The following is a 21,576-nucleotide window of genomic DNA, read 5'->3' as shown; positions in this document are numbered from 1 at the left end:
TTAACATCTCCTTACATGCACCATGCACCTATCATATCCATTTTTCAACTTTTCTTCTTCACCTTAGTTCTCTTTCCCTCTCTTTTCACAAGTTTATTAATTGAAATGATGTGGTATACCGGGGTCAACATGCTGTCAATGGATTGAACCAGGGCATGTGAAACGTCTGGGGTAAACAATGGAAAGGTTTGTGGGGCCTGGATGTGGATAGGGAGCTGTGGTTTCAGTGCATCACAAGTGACAGCTAGAGACTGAATGTGAATAATGTGATGAATGTGGAAGGAGAGAACGTTATCTCAACAAGCAAAAATGGATATGTTTGAAAGAATAGTAGTTCCAACAATGTTATATGGTTGCGAGGCATGGGCTATAGATAGGGTTGTACAGAGGAGGGTGGATGTACTGGAAATGAAGTGCTAAGGGACAATATGTGGTGTGAGGGGGTTTGATCAAGTAATGAAAGGGTAAGAGAGATGTGTGGAAATAAAAAGAGTGTGGTTGAGAGAGCAAAAGAGGGTGTGCTGAAATGATTTTGACAAATGGAGAGAATGAATGAAGATAGACTGACAAAGAGGAGATATGTATCAAAGATGAAGGGAACAGGGAGAAGTGGGAGACCAAATTGGAAGTGGAAGGATGGAGTGAAAAAGATTTTGATCGATCGAGGCCTGAACACACAGGAGGGTGAGAGGCGTACAACGAATAGAGTGAATTGGAACAATGTGGTATACATGGTTGGAACTACTATTCCTTCAAACATAGTCATTTTTGTTCTCCGAGACAACACTCTCTCCTTCCACACATTCTTCATTGCTCCTAGAACCTTCGCCCCTCCCCTACCCTGTGACTCACTTCCACTTCCATGGTTCCATCCACTGCTATGTCCACTCCCAGATATCTAAAGCACTCCACTTCCTCCAATTTTTCTCTGTTCAAACTTACTCTTAAGACCTTCCACAAAGCATCTCTATCAACCCTATCAAATACCTTCTCCAGATCCATAAATGCTACATACAAATCCATCTGTTTTTCTAAGTATTTCTCACAAACATTCTTAAAAGCAAACACCTGATACACACATCCTCTACCACTTCTAAAACCACACTGCTCTTCCCAATCTGATGCTCTGAACATGCCTTCACCCTCTCAATCAATTCAATACCCCCCCAGATAATTTCCTAGGAATACTAAACAAACTTATGCCTCTGTAATTTGAAAACTCACCTTTATCCCCTTTGCACAATGGCACTATGCAAGCATTCTACCAATCCTCAGGCACTTCACCAAGGTCCTTACCAACCAATCAACATCACAGTCACCCCCTTCCTTAAAAGAATTCTACTGCAATACCGTCCAAACCCGCCACCTTGCCGGATTTCATCTTCTGCACAGCTTTCACTACCTCTTCTCTCTTAACCAAACCTTTCTCCCTCATCCTCTCACTTCAAAACACCACCCTGACCAAAACACCCTCTGTCCGCCACTCTATCATCAAACATATTCGACAAACCTTCAAAATACTCATTCCATCTCCCTCTCACTTCTATCATCATCTGTTACCATCCCCCACCTGCCCCCTTCACCAAAGTTCCCATTTGGTCTCTTATCCTACACAGGTTATTTACCTCCTTCCAAAACATCTTTTTATTCTCCCCAAACTTCAATGATACTCTCTCACCCCAACTCTCATTTGCCCTCCTCTTCAACCCTTGCACCTTTCTTCTGACCTCACACCGCTTTTTTTCTATACATCTCCCAGTCACCTGCACTCCCTCCCTGCATGCATTGTCCAAACGCCCCTGCTTTCTCTTTCACAAACAACTTTATCTCTTCATCCCATCACTAACTACCCTTTCTAACCTACCCACCTCCCACCTTTCTCATGCCTCATGCATCTTTTGCTCATGCCATCACTGCTTCCCTAAATACATCCCATTCTTCATCCACTCCCCTCACATCATTTGCTCTCACCTTTTGCCATCCTACACTCAATCTCTCTTGGTACTTCCTCATACAAGTCTCCTTTCAAAACTCACTTATTCTCACCACTCTCTTCTCCCCAACATTCTCTCTTCTTTTTTGAAAACCTTTACAAATCTTCATCTCCAGAGCCAGCCAACCTCTTGGGGTGGATGAACAGATGGATCGACTGTGGACTGGCTGCTGCAATCAGGATGCGAACCTATGTGACCTACCCTTAGCAGCACCTGAATGCATCATGGTCAGATACGCTAATTACTACACCACAGAAGTCCATATTCATGTTTCTAACAATAATTTTCACTCTTTATCCCAATTCAAAGGAAGGGTCTATGCTTATTCCAATACCAGCAAGCTTGGAGCATGTGCTTAGGGCTTACAAACTTGATAACTCTCCTTGGCTATCGAAATTCCTGCCATGAGGCCATAACATCCTCTAATCCTCAGGCTTATGAAAATTCAATGAACACCACAGGGAGTGGTAGAATGTCTCCGATACAAAAGATGAGAGGGTTGATGCCCTTGTATTTTCCAGTTTCAATGATCTGGAGTAAATTATCAAGCACACTACTCACATTCCAGACCATCAAATCCACTTTCAAAACACATTGGATCTATTTTTACCTCTAAACCTTTGTACTGCAAATAACATAATCTCACGCCCAACTGGTTCAGCTGATCATACTCTTGTAAATGTTATGTATCTTTATCAACTGCGACTCCTCCTGGTGCCCTTTCTAAATATAAACATTGACACTTGAACAAAACTAACAGCAACTTGCAAAAACTGCTGCTTCCCATTCCCATAATTTCTAAGGGGAGACTAGCCACACAAGGAAGGACAGCTATGATACTGTACCTCCTTTCTCCCTCAAACAGCAATGCTGTAAATATCCCTTCCTTCTTTCATCTTTCCCTCTTCCTATTATGTTTTCACATTTGAGGATAATTTCTTCTTTACTTTACCTCACACTCTTCATTTTCCTTTTAATCCAAGATAGCTGCAGCATGTTTTTGCCCATGCGAAGTCAGCTACTGAAAAGGAAAGCATGAAGAAATAAAAACAGCATGCCATCAAACAATTAACCTCCTTTAGAGCCTAAATAAGTGAGCTCTTCATGGATCCACAATGGAGCCTGCCAGGCATTGATACACAAAGTGAACAAAAGCCATAGGACAGAAGACCTAAAGAGCTCCCCATGGCCCAACACGAAGAATGAAGAAAGATTTTCTTGGTGGTTGTAACAGGCATACAGGACATAACGTTATATGGTGCCACCTGATGGCAGGTTCAGTCATATATTGGTGATCTGCCTATGTCATTCATCAATTTAAGATGTGGTCATTAGCAATAACACAGCCATTATACTTCAACCAGAAGAAAAAAATCTCAATTTGAGTGCTTTCCAAAAGCAGCCTGGATAATAAATGAGAGCTAAACTCAGATATTTAGTAATCAATGAATAATTATATCAAAGAACACTCCAAGCTATAATGAACACTGACATATACTTTGGATCAATATTCATGAACCATCTACAACTGGAGTTAATTCCTAAGGATTTCATTCTCTCTGAACGGAGCATATCTCTATTAAACAATGTACACGAAACAATTATAAAAACAAATAGAATGCAAGCCTCACTTTTGGGAGGAAGCATTCTGGAAAACAATTGACAAGTTAAAGTTCCATTTTCCAACACTCAAGACTTTCCTGATATTACAAGAAAAATCATATAACTATTCTTTACTTTACTACTGACATTACACTTTTCTGAACTGAAAGCCAACTGAACTATATCTTTTAAGGTTTTAGCAAACAGAAAGAATCATCAAGATTTCAGAGACAGTTATCTAATTCACAGTAATTCTACATAAAAATGACTGATACCATGCCACTAGCCTCATACTCTATTTGCACAGGTACAAATAGTGTCAAAATAACTAATGCAATGACGACATAAATAAACTAATCAGTATCCAAGGTGAAAGATTTTTTACCCATGCTACAGACATAGCTACTTACATGAACCTCCAGCAACCCATTTGATTCCAATCCACCACAGGCAAAACATTGTAGAATGATGGTATATATGCAGGAAAGTCAGCTGTTTTGTCTTCTTACGCAAGATGAAGAACAAAGTGTCAGAAAATTCCACCAGTTTGGAGATGTAATACCACCAAAGTGCTGCAGCTATCTGAGAAATATATTGCATATCAAAGCTATACAAGCTGTACAACAAACTTAAGAGCATAACTCTGCAAAACTTTTACATTACAAGATACACTACTAAATCCCTTAGGCTAACACCTAAGAAGAATCCTGAGCATAAAATCTAACCATTACCAAAAATGCAAAGTAAACAAATCTGAATATAATGATTTACAAAAACAAAACAGACAAAAATTACCATATTGTAGGTATATGCATCTCAGAACAGTGTTACAAGTAAATGAAAGTGCACATGTATGGATGTAAAAATGTATATACATACACATATGCATATATGGCATGGCAAGCCCATGAAAAAAATGGAGATGGAAGGATGGAGTAAAACAGATTTTGAATGTTTAAAGCCTGAACATGCAGGAGAGTAAAAGATGTGCATGGGACAGAAAGAACTGGAGTGATGTGGTATAAAGGGGTCAACAAGCCGTCATTGGACTGAATCAGGAGCTATACAGCAGCACGAATAAAACCAAAGAAAGATCTGTGGGACTTGGTTGTACATAGAGGGGTGGTGGTTTCAATTCATTACATATGACAGCTAAAGAATGATGTGAGAAAATAGGGCTTTTCTTCATCTGCTCCTGGCACTAACTTGGGAATGTCAGGAAACAGCAAAAAAGTATGAAAAAATATATCTTTTTTTTTTTTTTTTTTTTAGCTGAGATGGCAAAGCAGCTGAGACCCTAATCAAGGCCATCCCATCAATGCTATACCCCGAGCGTGCGCCAGGTACCCATTTTATCAACCAACCCCTAGGAATGGATGAACAGCCGGGTTGACTGTGGACTAACTGCCACAACCAGGGTTTAAACCTATACGCTTGACCCCGAGCAGCCCATGAATGCATCATGGACAAGAACGCTAACCACTACACCACGGGAGTCCATATAGATACAGGATCCCTTTCATGAGGCTCTTGCAGCTTCAAGGCTACCCACCATGCAGGAGCAGGGAAAAGATGGAATCCTTTAGAGTGAGAAGGTCCACAACACAAATGCATTCCTTCATGACTAATGTCATTGATGCAGTCTCACCAAAAACCTCACTCACAGTGTAACCACCTGCAGATAAAGTCTAGTAACACCCATGTATGTGCAGGTATATGTATCATTCAAATTAATGAAATATCCAAAGGCAAGAGCATGTAAAATTTTAATACTGGGGCATGTAAAATTCCTGCTAAAATGGCACACGAGTTTCAGGCTATTGCTCCATTTTCCAAGTGTTGCCGTAACCCACATCACTGCTTCATAGCTGTTCTCCTAGTTTGAACTTGAGACATTAGTGCTCTATGATTTTTCCTATTATCTATTATTTCTATAGTTTCTACCTTTATTCTGCCCTTATAATGACATCCAACAAGTATCCAAGTGATAGTGCTGGGTGCAATGACATGAAAAGGAAGCATATTAAGCTTACTACTATGCATCAAGTTTAAATTCTATAGAAATCAGATAAAGGTAAGTCAGTGCATATCTTGAGGGAACATAACAGTGTAGCTAACAACCCTATCCATAGAACTTAATTTCCTAGATAACCATCAAATTCTACCTTGGTCTAAATTGAACTTGTGACAGGAGGGGACAACTAAAGATTTTAGCTTAGAACAAGAATTAAATTTTTTCTTGAATATTTCATATGGTATATATTTACATATATTACTTATAAAAACATTTTTAAAATATCTCAGATACACAAAAACATCACATTTAAAATCATGAAACATTCAGACCTCAATCTCATCCCAACGGAAAGATCTGTACCCATAATCTGAAAAAATCAATCAGTCATTCAAACACAGCTTGGTACGGAGATCTATCAATACATATATCACCATTACTCCATTTGTAATTCATCAGGGTGGATCAGATATATCCAGCCTCTGATACATCACTTACACACATCCACAAACCATAACTACTGAGTTAAAGTAAAACATGGACTTCCACATTGGCTGAAATGCTTCTTATGGCTTCACATTACACATTAAGCTGATTCATTTAGTTAGACCAGCATCTCCATGCACAAAATGTTCCCACTGCACCTAATCCCCAGTCATTCCTCTATCATCTACATATCAAACAGCCCCAGGCCTAATAAACTGAGTAGCTGGCATGTACAAATGAATAGTGCATGAATAATGTCATTGTATGAAGGCAAGGGGGATAAAGGTGAGTGTTCAGATCACAGAGGTATAAGCTTGTTGAGAGCAGCTGCACCTTTTTAAGGACTTCTTCACACCATATAACCTAACATTTTCATCCTTCATTCTATCTATTCATCTAATTCCAACTAAAATTTATCTCTACTGTTCATATTATTTCTAACAATCTCAACCAAAATACACCTGGGTTTCACAGCCACACACCTGCACTAAGACAAGTATGAGTACTTTATGCAATTTTCATACATGCTCAATACTTCCTCCTACCATCCTCACTTCATTCTACTCACAAATATTGGAACTTATCCACAACTGGACTGGAAATCTTCTAGCTGTATCAATAATGATAATTACAATTATCTTTCCTCTTTCATACTTGAAAGTCATCTTCTGTATCAGAAAAGAGGTACCAGGAACAGGAAAAAAAAAAACTACACTAACTCACATTCATTCTTTAGCTGACTTGTATAATGCACCAAAACCATAGCTCCCCATCCACAACCAAGCCTATCAGACTTTCCCATGGTTTACCCTAGCATCTTCACATGACCTGGTTCAGTCCACTGACAGTACATCGACACCAGTATACTACATCATTCCAATAAACTCTATATCAAGCATGCATTTCACACTCAGGAACATTCACACCCCAATCACTCAAAATCTTTTCACTCCATCCTTCCATCTCCAGTCTCGCCTACTCCTTGTTTCCTCCACTTCTGATACATATATCCTCTCTGTTAACCTCTCCTCACTCTCTCTCCATACGTCCAAACCATTTTACCACATCCTGTTCAGGTCTCTTAAATACACTCTTTTTATTACCAATCTCTCTCTCTCTCTTATCCTTTTGGTTCCTACTTGCTCAAACCACCTCACACTACACACTGTTTTCAAACATTTCATTTCCAATACTTCCACCCTTGTCCACACATCCTCATCTATAGCCTATGCCTCACATCCATGTAACAGTGCTGGAACTACTTTACCTTCAAACATACCCATTTTTACAGGAGCATTAGGCAGAAGCATTAGATAGAAGTAGTAGGTAAGAAAATCAGACAGACACGTGAGGAAGTAGTTGTTGGTAGAAACCTTAGGTAAGAGCCTCGAAATACTGCACCAGAGTTGCCCTCTGGCAGTGGCCTGTTAAGGATGAGGCAGTATTAGCTAAGAAGCAGCATTGGAGTTCATCTGTCATGGAGACTCCTTTGCCATAGCCTCCCTACTGAGGGAGCTCCCAGAGAGAATGGCCGTCAGAGATACATATAGAAAGATAGACAGATATTGAACTCTTCCACACATTCTCCAGTGCTCCAGAACCTTCACTCCCCTGCCCACCCTGTGACTCACTTCCACTTCCAAGGTTCCATTCACTGCTATTGCCACTCCCAGGTATCTAAAACACTTCACTTCCTCCAGTTTTTCTCCATTCATACTTCTATCCAACAAACCTGATTCTCAACCTTGCTAAACCTAACATTTATACACATCTACTCTCAACTTTCTCCTTTCACACACTCTTCCAAATTCATTCACCTACTTCTGCAGTTTTTCATTTGAATCTGCTAACAGTGCTGTATCATCAGTAAATAACAATTATCTCATTTCCCAAGCCCCTTCATCCCCTACAGACTGCATACTAGCCCCTCTCTCCAAGACTCTTGCATTTACCTTTCTCACCACCCCAACCATAAACAAATTGAACAGCCATGGACACATCAAACACTCCTGCCACTGACCAACCTTCACTTGGAACCACTCAATCTCCTCTCTTCCCACTCATACACATCTCATGCCTTTAATAAACTTCTGTGGTAATGTGGACACTGTTTTGGGTGTGCTAGTGTTCTAATTGTATAATGTAGTATTGCATGCTTTTTGTTTCCTAGGTAGTGTCAAGATGCAGTGAAATCATCTGCATAAGAGAGGTGATGGAGGGTGGTGTCATACATCTTTCATGTGAGGATGTGTCGAAGAGCAGGGTGAAATGTTTATACCTATTGCCACTGATGATGAGAAGGAGGGGGTTGTAGTTGGTTCAAGCCAACCAGGATTTGTTGTGTGAGGTTTGTGTGCAGTTAGATCATGGAGTGATTGGGTCTAAGGCTGTGTTGTGAAAGAGAGGGCAAAGACGGATATGTTTGATGGCACAGTAGACCTATAAGTGTTGTATGAATGCAAAGCATGGACCCTACATGATAGATGTGTTGTAAATTAAAAGTAGGAAGGCAACACGTGGTGTGAGAAAGGTTGACAGTATAAGTAATGACAGGATAAGAAAGACATATGGTACTATAAATTGTATGTAGGAAAAAGCTTAAGAAGGTATGCTAAAGTAATCTGGACATATATAGAGGATTAGTGAGAAGCAGACTTAGAGGGTATACTCATATATGCCAGAAATGGAGGGATCAAGGAAAAGGAAGACACTAAAGTGAAGGTGGAAGGATGGAGTGAAAGATGCTTTCAGCATTCAGAGCCCAAACATGCAGAGGGTTGGCATATGCATAGGATAGAGTGATTTGGAGGGATGTGGTGTAGAGGGGGTAATGTGCTCTCAATGGGCTGAACCAAGGAACATAAGCAGTCAGAGGAAACCATGAGATGGTGTGTGGGGACTGGCTGTGGATAAGGGGCTCTGGTATTAGGGCATTACACATGACAGTTAAGGAATGGATATGAGCAAATGAAGCCATTTATTCATTTGCCCTTGGATCTATCTCGCTAACATGGGAAATGACCAACAAGTATGAAATGGCAAACAAGTATGAAGCCTGTTCACTGTTTACCACCTTTGCGAGGTAGCATCAAGAACAGATAACTGAACCTTTGATAAAAAAAAAATTCTTTATCTTTTTTGTTATTGTGACAGATATGGCACAAGCAAAACATTAACAAATTCAAAGACCATCTCAGGTAAAAAGAAAAGGCAAAAGAAGAAGAAAGAGAAAATACATTAGGGCTCCACAGGTGTCAGTGGAGAAGTTATATGAATATAGATGAAAGATGAAGATTCCACAGCTTAGCTGTTTGAGGGAAGAAAGGGATAGTACCCCTTGACCAACACTCCTTGGCCAATACTCTTTTTGAAAATCAATTAAACAAGGAGGAAGAGCTTGAACAACAAGGTAATTTTTTTTCATATACTCTGTTTATTACTAAACAATAATATTCCCTTGCTTGCAGTGGCAAATGCTGCTATATTCATTTTACTGAATCCTCATGTAATACTGTAGCTTGTTTCCAAAATCATAATGTAGACTAGAGTTGTGTGGTTTCGCTTACATTTAAGCTCAGAAGAAAATACATAAAATGTCTCATTCTGTATGTATCTAACAGTTTCAAACTTCCTATTTCTTTCACCAACACTTAACTTTCAGAAAAGCTGTTGCTTCTTTCAAAACTTCCAGCCATACAATTCAAATTACCATACAGAATGAACTCCTTGCTTTTTTTATCAAATGACATTTCTGATAATCTAACTGATAATCTAACTGAAAATCTTCTCTCCTGGCCCATTTTAAATTCACTGGTATCTATTCTACTAAAAAGCATTTTGATGCTAGTTTTCATTCTCATTCATGATATCTGAATATGCTTAAGTTTTTCTAAACTTGCAACTTCCTTTTATGCAAATGTATAAATCATCCTTTGCAGTACCACTAAATCTCACATCTGTACCTGACTACACTCTTCATTAATATTCCTTACTCTCCCTACCTTTCCAACTAATCACTCACCCCAATTAAAGCCATAACATGTCTTTTTAACAAGGAAAATTTCTGAACTTACTGACATCATTTAAACTTTCGATAACATTTAACATTAAAAATCATGTGGAATATAGAAAATATTTTTGGACTATACAAGTGTGCATAAAATAAGCAAATGGCCTTAGAACATATATATATATATATATATATATACATATTTAGAGTATGTGACACAAAGGCCATATATAAAATTCTGCCCTTCTACAAAGTCCACGCATGCACCGGTGTTTTAAAAGTCTTTGAGATGATGTCTTGGATGGCCTACCATATAGGAAAAGCTTCTCCCAGACTCATGAAGTCAGTGAGGCATGCCCAAAGACAGAATGAATGTTGTTGGCTTGGCCAGTGACATCATGCAGCCCACCATGAAGAGCAGTCTCTCCAGCTATAAAATCACAACCAGGTGATAAGAAAGATATAAGCAGTTACTGCTTCGTTCGTTTTCATGGAGTGGAGTACAGTGAAATGCATTCAAAATGTACATACTCAATTATGAAGAGCTACAGTGTCAAAGTGATCTAGAGAATGACTTTATAAACTTGTGCAGAAGGCTCTGATTCTTTGACATCTTATAAACTCACAGTCATTATGGGTGAAACGATGTAGCAGATGAAGAGTCACGTCCATGAGATCAGTGGCTGCAGCTGATACTCAGCTAAGACAAAAATCATAACATCAAAGTGATACTTAAGTGATGATATTCTTTACCTGCAGCATGAAAGTCAGTGTTCTAAAATCTACATGTGAATGAAAGTAGCTTTGAAAGAAATAATATGTAAGCAAAATATACATAAGTAATCTTTTTTTCATACATATTTGCTATTTCCTGCTTTAGCAAGGTAGCATCAAGAACAGAGAACTGACCCTTTAGGGAAAATCCTCACCTGGCCCCCTTCTCTATTCCTCCTTTTGGAAAAGTAAAAAATGGAGGGGAGGATGTCCAGCCTCCTGCTCCCTCCCCTTTTAGTCGCCTTCTACGACATGCCAGGAACACGTGGGAAGTATTCTTTCTCCCCTATCCCCAGAGATAATAGGCAATTTTATGTATATGAATATACATGTGTAAGTAGGTGAGTTGGGCCATTCCTCATCTGTTTCCTTTCGCTACCTCACTGACGCAGGAGATGGCGATTAAGTATGATAAAATAATGTTTTTCTATTATACTTAACTGCCGTCTCTTGTATCAGCAGAGGAGCGCAAGGAAACAGACAAAAGAATGGCCTAACAGACCTACATACACATGTATATACATAAACGCAACACACATGAAATAGCATCCCCCCTGCGAGGTAGTGCTAGGAAAAGACAAAAAAGGCCACATTTGTTCACACTTAGTCTCTAGCTGTCATGTGTAATGCACCGAAACCACAGCTCCCATTCCACAACCAGGCCCCACAAAACTTTCCATGGCTTACCCCAGACACTTCACATATCTTGGTTCAATCAACTGACAGCACATCGACCCTGGTATACCATATCGTTCCAATTCACTCTAATCCTTGCATGCCTTTCACCCTTCTATATGATCGCTCAAAATCTTTTTTACTCCATTCTTCCACCTCCAATTTGGTCTCCCACTTCTCCTCGTTCCCTCCACCTCTGACACATATATCCTCTTTGTCAATCTTTCCTCACTCAGTCTCTCCATGTGACCAAACCATTTCAATACACCCTCCTCTGCTCTCTCACCGCACTTGTTTTATTACCACACATCTCTCTTACCCTTTCATTATTTACTTGATCAAACCACCTCACAACACATATTGTCCTTAGGGAGAATGATTTCGTAAAAGAGAAGAGGTAGTAAAAGCTTTGCGGAAAATGAAAGTTGGCAAGGCAGCGGGTTTGGATGGTACTGCAGTGGAATCTATTAAAAAAGGGAGTGACTGTGTTGTTGACTGGTTGGTAAGGATATTTAATGTATGTATGACTCATGGTGAGGTGCCTGAGGATTGGCGGAATGCATGCATAGTTCCATTGTACAAAAGCAAAGGGGATAAAGGTGAGTGCTTAAATTACAGAGGTATAAGTTTGTTGAGTACTCCTAAGAAATTATATGGGAGGGTATTGATTGAGAAGGTGAAGGCATGTACAGAGCATCAGACTGGGGAAGAGCAGTGTGGTTTCAGAAGAGGTAGAGGATGTGTGGATCAGGAGTTTGCTTTGAAGAATGTATGTGGGAAATACTTAGAAAAGCAAATGGAATTGTATGTAGCATTTATACATCTGGAGAAGGCATATGATAGAGTTGATAGAGATGCTCTGTGGAAGGTATTAAGAGTATATGGTGTGGGAGGCAAGTTGTTAGAAGCAGTGAAAAGTTTCTATTGAGGATGTAAGGCATGTGTGTGAGTGGAAAGAGAGGAAAGTATTGGTCCTCAGTGAATGTCAGTTTGCGGCAGGGGTGCATGATGTCTCCATGGTTGTTTAATTTGTTTATGAATGGGGTTGCTAGGGAGGTGAATGCAAGAGTTATGGAGAGAGGGGCAAGTATGCAGCCTGTTGTGGATGAGAGAGCTTGGGAAGTGAGTCAGTTGCTGTTCGCTAATGATACAGCACTGGTGGCTGATTCAGGTGAGAAACTACAGAAGCTGGAGACTGAGTTTGGTAAAGTGTGTGAAAGAAGAAAGCTGAGAGTAAATGTGAATAAAAGCAAGCTTATTAGGTACAGTAGGGTTGAGGGACAAGTCAATTGGGAGGTAGGGACAAGTCAATTGGGAGGTAAGTTTGAATGGAGAAAAACTGGAGGAAGTGAAGTGTTTTATATATCTGGGAGTTGATTTGGCAGCGGATGGAACCATGGAAGAGGAGGTGAGTCACAGGGTGGGGGAGGGGGCGAAAGTTCTGGGAGCATTGAAAAATGTGTGGAAGTTGAGAACATTATCTCGGAAAGCAAAAATGGGTATGTTTGAAGGAATAGTGGTTCTAACAATGTTATATGGTTGTGAGGCATGGGCTATAGATAAAGTTGTGCAAGGGAGGGTGGATGTGTTGGAAATGAGATGTTTGAGGACAATATGTGGTGTGAGGTGGTTTGATCGAGTAAGTAATGAAAGGGTAAGAGAGATGTGTGGTAATAAAAAGAAAGTGGTTGAGAGAGCAGAAGAGGATGTTTTGAAATGGTTTGGTCACATGGAGAGAATGAGTGAGGAAAGATTGACAAAGACTATATATGTGTCAGAGGTGGAGGGAATGAGAAGTGGGAGACCAAACTGGAGGTGTAAAGATGGAGTGAAAAAGATTTTGAGCGATCGGGGCCTGAACATGCATGAGGGTGAAAGGCGTGCAAGGAATAGAGTAAATTGGAACGATGTGGTATACCAGGGTCGATGTGCTGTGCTGTCAATTGATTGAACCAGGGTATATGAAGCATCTGGGGTAATATATATTATTTTACTTATTATACTTTATCACTGTCTCCCGCGTCAGTGAGGTAGGACAGGGGAAAAGACGAAAGAATGGCCCAACCCACCCACATACACATGTATATACATACACATCTACACACGCACATATAAATACCTATACATTGTATACATATATATACATACACAGACATATACATAAATACACATGTACATAATTCATACTTGCTGCCTTTATTCATTCCCGTCGCCACCCCACCACACATGAAATGAAAACCCCCCTCCCCCCACATGTGGGCGAGGTAGCGCTAGGAAAAGACAACAAAGGCCACATTCGTTCACACTCAGTCCCTAGCTGTCATGTATAATGCACCGAAACCACAGCAAGGAAACAGACGAAAGAATGGCCCAACATACCCACATACCCATGTACATACGTACACGTCCACACACGCACATATACATACCTATACATCTCAACGTATACATATATATACACACTCAGACATATACATATATACACATGTACATAATTCATACTGTCTGCCCTTATTCATTCCCATCGCCACCCTGCCACACATGAAATGACAGACCCTCCCCCCGCATGTGTGCGAGGTAGCGCTAGGTAAAGACAACAAAGGCCACATTCGTTCACACTCAGTCTCTAGCTGTCATGTATAATGCACCAAAACCACAGCTCCCTTTCCACATCCAGGCCCCACAGAACTTTCCCCAGACGCTTCACATGCCCTGGTTCAATCCATTGACCGCACATCGACCCCGGTATACCACATCGTTCCGATTCACTCTATTCCTTGCACGCCTTTCACCCTCCTGCATGTCCAGGCCCTGATTGCTCAAAATCTTTTTCACTCCAGTTTGATCTCCCACTTCTCCTCATTCCCTCCACCTCTGACACATATATATGTATATGTACATACATTTTATTTATCTATTCATTTTGCTTTGTTGCTGTCTCCTGCGTTAGCGAGGTAGCACAAGGAAACAGACAAAAGAAATGGCCCAACCCACCCACATACACATGTATATACATACACATCCACACACGCAAACATACATACCTATACATCTCAATGAATACATATATATACACACACAGACATATAGATATATACACATGTACATAATTCATACTGTCTGCCCTTATTCATTCCCATCACCACCTCGCCACACATGAAATGACAACCCCCTTCCCCCTAAATGTGCGCGAGGTAGCGCTAGGAAAAGACAACAAAGGCCACATTCATTCACACTCAGTCTCTAGTTGTCACGTAACAATGCACCGAAACCGCAGCTCCCTTTCCACATCCAGGCCCCACACAACTTTCCATGGTTTACCCCAGACACTTCACATGCCCTGGTTCAATCCATTAACAGCATGTCGACCCCGGTATACCACATCGTTCCAATTTACTCTTTTCCTTGTATGCCTTTCACCCTCCTGCATGTTCAGGCCCCGATCACTCAAAATCTTTTTCACTCCATCTTTCCACCTCCAATTTGGTCTCCCACTTCTCCTCGTTCCCTCCACCTTTGACATATATCCTCTTGGTCAATCTTTCCTCACTCATTCTCTCCATGTGACCAAACCATTTCAAAACACCCTCTTCTGCTCTCTCAACCACACTCTTTTTATTACCACACATTTCTCTTACCCTATTATTACTTACTCGATCAAACCATCTCACACCACATACTGTCTTCAAATATCTCATTTCCAGCACGTCCACCCTCCTCCGCACAACTCTATCTATAGCCCATGCCTCGCAACCATATAACATTGTTGGAACCACTATTCCTTCAAACATATCCATTTTTGCTTTCCAAGATAATGATCTCGACTTCCAAACATTCTTCAATGCTCCTAGAACTTTTGCCCCCTCCCCCACCCTATGATTCACTTCTGCTTCCATGGTTCCACCCACTGCCAAATCCCCTCCCTCACAGATATCTAAAACACTTCACTTCCTCCAGTTTTTCTCCATTCAAACTTACCTGCCAATTGACTTGTCCCTCAACCTGACTGTACCTAATAAGCTCGCTCTTATTCACATTTACTCTCAGCTTTCTTCTTTCACACTCTTTACCAAACTCAGTCACCAGCTTCTGCAGTTTCTCACATGAATCAGCCACCAGCGCTGTATCATCAGCAAACAACAACTGACTCACTTCCCAAGCTCTCTCATCCACAACAGACTGCATACTTGCCCCTCTTTCCAAAAATCTTGCATTTACCTCCCTAACAACCCCATCCATAAACAAATTAAACAGTCATGGAGACATCACACACACCTGACGCAAACCTACATTCACAAAGAACCAATAACTTTCCTCTCTTCCTACACGTACACATGCCTTACATCCTCGATAAAAACTTTTCACTGCTTCTAACAACTTGCCTCCCACACCATATATTCTTAATACCCTCCACAGAGCATCTCTATCAACTCTATCATATGCCTTCTCCAGATCCATAAATGCCACATACAAATCCATTTGCTTTTCTAAGTATTTCTCACATACATTCTTCAAAGCAAACACTTGATCCACACATCCTCTACCACTTCTGAACCCACACTGCTCTTCCCCTAACTGATGCTCTGTACATGCCTTCACCCTTTCAATCAATACCCTCCCATATACTTTCCCATGAATACTCAACAAACTTATACTTCTGTAATTTGAGCACTCACCTTTATCCCCTTTGCCTTCGTACAATGGAATAATGCATGCATTCCGCCAATCCTCAGGCACCTCACCACGAGCCATACATACACCAACCAGTCAACAACACAGTCACCCCCCCTTTTTTAATAAATTCTACTGTAATACCATCCAAACCCACCGCCTTGCCGGCTTTCATCTTCCGCAAAGCTTTCACTACCTCTTCTCTGTTTACCAAATCATCCTCCCTAACCCTCTCACTTCACATATCAACTCGACCAAAACACCCTATATCTGCCACTCTATCATCTAACTTATTCAACAAACCTTCAAAATACTCTAACAATATCAAATCATTCACTTTACTACGCCATGTCTAACTGGACATAATCACTCAAAGACAGTGAAGAATCTAGTTTTTTCACCATTAATAACCAAAAGTACTTACTCTCATCTCATCAGGATTTGTGGAGTAGTCAACTGGCTGGCAAAACCAACTGTATCGCAGCCTCACAGATACAACTGCCAACTAAAAGAAATATTGTTAGAATATAAAAACATCTGTCATCTTATCTCCCACTGAGCAATGCAAGCTTTGCTGGTATGTGAGGCAAAATTGCTGGTATGTGAGGCAACTCTCATCTGTATCTTTCCTGCTACTTTAAAAACAATGTCCTAGGGAAAGATTAAACAATCTTGCTTACTGTTCTCTGTCCAAAGCTTACAGAGAAAATTCACTGCAGACCAAAACGATTTTAGTAGAAAAACCACATGAGACATGCTCATCACCATCCCAAAAGGATGGTGCCTATTCCAATTTTGACCATATTTTTCTGATGTAATTTTCTACATCCTCCTCCCAAACATCATCAGTGACAACTAGTCAACCATCATTTTCAAACATTCAAGAGTTCAAATATATTGATAATGGCCATATTCTCCCCCCCCCCCCCCAATAACATTCATGACTTTCACCATATGACAAAGTTTCAAATTCAGAAAGCAGGCCAACTTTTGATAAAATTTTTATTCTCTGCCCAACTTGAATTGATTTCCGTTAAGTACATTGTAAGTAAACAAAGTACTCTGGTTGTTATAACTTTTTTATAAGTGTGAAAGAAAAGCTCAGATTAAACTTTTCATTACAAAAAAATTCAGATTTTTGACTCCAGTACAAGTCTCAGAAGTCTTGCACTGATTTTTCTTAGCCCCTATCTGAAGTCTAACCACACTATTACTTATTGGCTTTACATAACATCTATACATGAAAAATTAGGTTCAGCAAGAAAAAAGATGATAACACTAATGATAAAAGACCAGCTTACCTCAACACCAATATAGAGATTTAGCAGCATAACAGCCAGATTGTATATAATCAAAGGAATTCTTAGCTGCAGCGCAGCCCTTGAAGCCATTATCTTGGGCCCAAACTTCACCATGGTGAGGTAGGCTGTCACACAACCCAGAGTTGGAAGTGGAGACGACATGAGGGGCCAATCCTTAACACGAGCATCTAAGGGTGGGAGGAATTTGTATTCATAACAATTTGGTCATCTTACCCTGATATAAATCCAGATCATTGTAAGAAAAATACTGATCTAAGCTTATGCTAGACAACACTGTACAGAATGTGTGTTAATCATGCAAGTGATAAGAATGCAATTATGAGTGAAACTGGAAAGTTTTACAAATACAGCAGTGATACATCTATACTTTTCATGATTCTAGTTAACAAATATAAAAACATAAGAAAAATGATATCGATCCAAAAGATAGAAGAATCTCGTAGGGGGGTAGCAAGCTCCCAAAAGTAAGACAATCCTAGATAGTACTGTTCTAATAGGCTGGAAGTGAGTGGGTTCATGACATCAGCCAGGTGGCACTCACTGATTGGTGAAGGTCAGGCCCAATACAATAACAATTATGTGATTAATTAAGGGTAAGTGAAGGTTAGCACTTCCTCACCAGAAGTACTGACAGCTGGAAGGTCTTGACTCACATCTTCCTTGCTAATGTGTCTCATGTTTGTGGGACTGACCACAGAAGGGAGAAACAGTTTTAATAACCATCATTAGTAAGTGAGGATGAGTTTGTTTCCTGAGGCACAACCACATCAAAGCACAAACATGAAAATGAAAACATTCTAACATCCATCTCTAGTTGCTTAGCTAAACACAACAGAAGACATAATAACTATTATCAGTGTACATCGGCTATGCAGGTTTAGTAATGATTAGTGAGTGAACATAAAATTTAATGTGTGTAGCAGAGCAGTAGAGCAGAGGAATTTCATATCTCTACCAGTATCGTACAAGATCTAAAACATATAAACAATTACATATCGCATAAACTTTAACAGTTTCACTTTCCATACCAGAAATTGATAAGCTCCATTCATATAAGTCTTGTAAATGGTGAAGCTTCTCTTGCACAACTTCCATTTTGATATCAGCTTTCTGAAATATAAATTGCAAACATAAAAACCAAATAAAATTCCATCAAAAATCAATCCTAGTATTTCTGAGTCTTGAATTATCATACAACCTGTTGTGATGCTAATAAATGGCACAATTGGTAAAATTCGCTATCTAATTCATAATAGTGTCTATACAAGGAAGAAATTACTTTACAAAAATTATATAATCACTTTCAGTTACTCTATCTAAATTATCAACTTCTAATGAAGGTCTTCAAAATCAAAACTATACAATGAACACACTACTTTAATACAATATTACAAGTTCAAATTAAATTTTCTTATGCAATTCATCTAATTAACATAACTAAGTTTCCAGATAACCTGTGTAAAGTGCAATAAATATTTGTCACAAGAGCACTGGAAAAAGAGAAATGAGGGAAGAATATGTGGCATGGTATATGCAAGGGACACATGCAAGGCTTGGGATAAGTGGCGATTCTTTTGCTGTGGCCATTCCCTTGATGGAAGTTCCCAGAGGGAACAAGCATCAGAGACATAAGAAAAATCAATATTACAGGAAACCTAATCCTTCCTTCTCCCAACAGGTCACTTGCTTTGTATCATGCACCTAATAATAATAAATACAATAATAATAATAATACCTGGGAATAGGGGAGAAAGAATACTTCCTACGCATACCCTGCATGTCGTTGAAGGCAACTAAAAGGGAAGGGAGCAGGGGGCTGGAAATCCTTCCCTCTCGTTTTTTTTTTTAATTTTCCAAAAGAAGGAACAGAGAAGGGGGCCAGGAGTGGATATTCCCTCAAAGGCCCAGTCCTCTGTTCTTAACACTACCTCACTAACGCGGGAAATGGCAAATAGTATGAAAGAAGAAAGAATAATAATACCAGGGTCAACGTGCTGTCAATGGATTGAACCAGGGCATGTGAAGCGTCTGGGGTAAACCATGGAAAGTTCTGTGGGGCCTGGATGTGGAGAGGGAGCTGTGGTTTTGGTGCATTATACATGACAGCTAGAGACTGAGTGTAAATGAATGTGGCCTTTGTTGTCTTTTTCTTAACGCTATCTTGCTAATAATAATAATATCAATAACAATAATATTAATAATGATAATAATAATAATGATAATAATAGTAATAATAATAATTATAACAGTAATGGTTTGGTTATCCCTTGAGAAAGGGAAGAAAGCATACTGCCAATGCATCCCTTGCATTTCCTAGAAGGTAACCGACAGTGGCAGGGGACTGGAAATTCTCCCCTACTGAAAACCATTCCAAAAAAGGGCCCAGAGGAAGGATTCATGCAAGTTTTTTCTTCAGAAGGTCAGTCATCTATTCTTAACTTTATGTTGCTCATGTGGGAAATAGCAAACATGTATGAAGAAGAAAAAAATTATGGTTTAGTGAAAAGAGGTGAGGTAATGAAAGCCTTGTATGACAGAGCAGCAAAAGGTGAGTTTCTTCACAAAGGGGGTGACAATGGTGTTAACTGGTTAGTCAGGGTATTTGATGTTTGTAAGATCTCAGGTGAGCTGCCTGACAAGTGTCAAAAGGCATGTATAATGCCCACATATAATGGAAATGTTCGAATTACAAAAGTATAAGACTGCTGAATATACCTAGCTAGGCATATGAGAGTGGTGACTCTGAGGATGGTAACATGCAAAGAATATCTGACTGCAGAGGAGCAATGTTGGTTCAAGCAAGTTAGTAGGTATGCAAATCGAGTATTTGCTTCAAAGAATTTATTAAAGATATGCTTGGAGGGAATTAATTACAAGTGCCGTTTTTGGATCTGGAGAATATTAATGACAGGGTTGACACGTAGGCCTTATGGAAGGTATGATGAAGATACGGGAATATTTGATTTTATCAACGATTCTTTTTCCTTTATAGATACTTCATTGCTAGATTTATTGGCTTTTCCTTCAGAAAATCATAGCAAACTTTGATATTCATACAAATAACAAATCAGAGCAGCAAGAGCATTAACTTGAATTGCAGGAATTCCACTGGGGTCATGGGAGAGCTCTCACCATCATCATCTGAAGATGTTGGGTTAAAACAGCCCAAGTGATCCATCCCTCTGACCCAACTCCCAACCATGCAGCTCTCTCCTCTAGTCCCCAAGCTAAGCATATGATACATGAGAAACTGAGCAATATCGAAAATAACCTAGTCGGCAAAATAACGTCTAACCCACTAATCAGCAAAATGACTAATCTAAATTTCTAGCCTGAGAGCTAACCTACCTCAATCTTTTGGTCACCAACACCATAATATTCTTTACATTTGCTAAAGTTAAAAAAAAAATGCATTTGTTGCTTCGTTTGTACTATCCTCACACTGATGTGATTTCCGTGATCAGGTCTCAATACCCATTTCATCAGTTCTTTGGCCTTATCTAATGACTTAATTGAATATCAAACCATGAATGAATGAATCTAATGCTGTTCTCTTCACTCATATCCAAACTTCGTGCAATAATCAACCTAACTAAAACACACATGACATGTTCAGCCAATACAGTACATATTCTACAGAATTTTGAGCGCCCTTCGCTCTGAAAATTTATGCACCATCTCTTCAAAAATGACATAACATTACCAGTATATAAAGAGAGTAAGATCTTATCTTAAGCAATATCTATCTATACCTCAGGACAGGTTATAGCACAACCTCGCCAGGGACTATAACCCTTCGCCCATATATAGGGATAAGCAAAGTGATTCACTTTATAGCAATCCTGAAGGTAATGAGCCCAAAAAGGGCATCTAACCTGATGCTTGACATTTTAGAATTACAAAAAAATGTGATACAAACATCACCGGGTTAAGCGAGTCAGCAGATAATAACAAGGTGTTATGGCAGTATTGACTGGCCCGCCCGCAGCCGACAACCTGTCACTCCAGCAGACGCCACAGACGCTACCC

General features: G+C 39.8%; 1 protein-coding gene across 2 annotated transcripts in view; it reads right to left on the bottom strand.

Annotated features, from left to right (window-relative positions):
• The window catches only part of LOC139761323 (very long chain fatty acid elongase 4-like), a 39,840-nt gene extending 18,264 nt beyond the window's left edge, over positions 1-21,576 (bottom strand). For both annotated transcript variants that reach the window (XM_071685384.1, XM_071685385.1), the window contains exons 1-5: positions 21,467-21,576; positions 18,576-18,657; positions 17,527-17,714; positions 16,650-16,730; positions 4,007-4,178 (exon numbers count right to left, since the gene is read on the bottom strand). In XM_071685384.1, the coding sequence (XP_071541485.1) occupies positions 4,007-4,178; positions 16,650-16,730; positions 17,527-17,714; positions 18,576-18,642 (508 nt within the window). In that variant the 5' untranslated portion in view covers positions 18,643-18,657; positions 21,467-21,576. The remainder of the gene's footprint in view (positions 1-4,006; positions 4,179-16,649; positions 16,731-17,526; positions 17,715-18,575; positions 18,658-21,466) is intronic.

The sequence above is a fragment of the Panulirus ornatus genome, chromosome 40 (assembly GCF_036320965.1).
Source record: "Panulirus ornatus isolate Po-2019 chromosome 40, ASM3632096v1, whole genome shotgun sequence".
In the NCBI taxonomy this organism is placed as follows: Eukaryota; Metazoa; Arthropoda; class Malacostraca; order Decapoda; family Palinuridae; genus Panulirus; species Panulirus ornatus.
The sequence above is the reverse complement of the archived record's forward strand: the minus strand, read 5'-3'. Positions and strand labels throughout refer to the sequence as shown.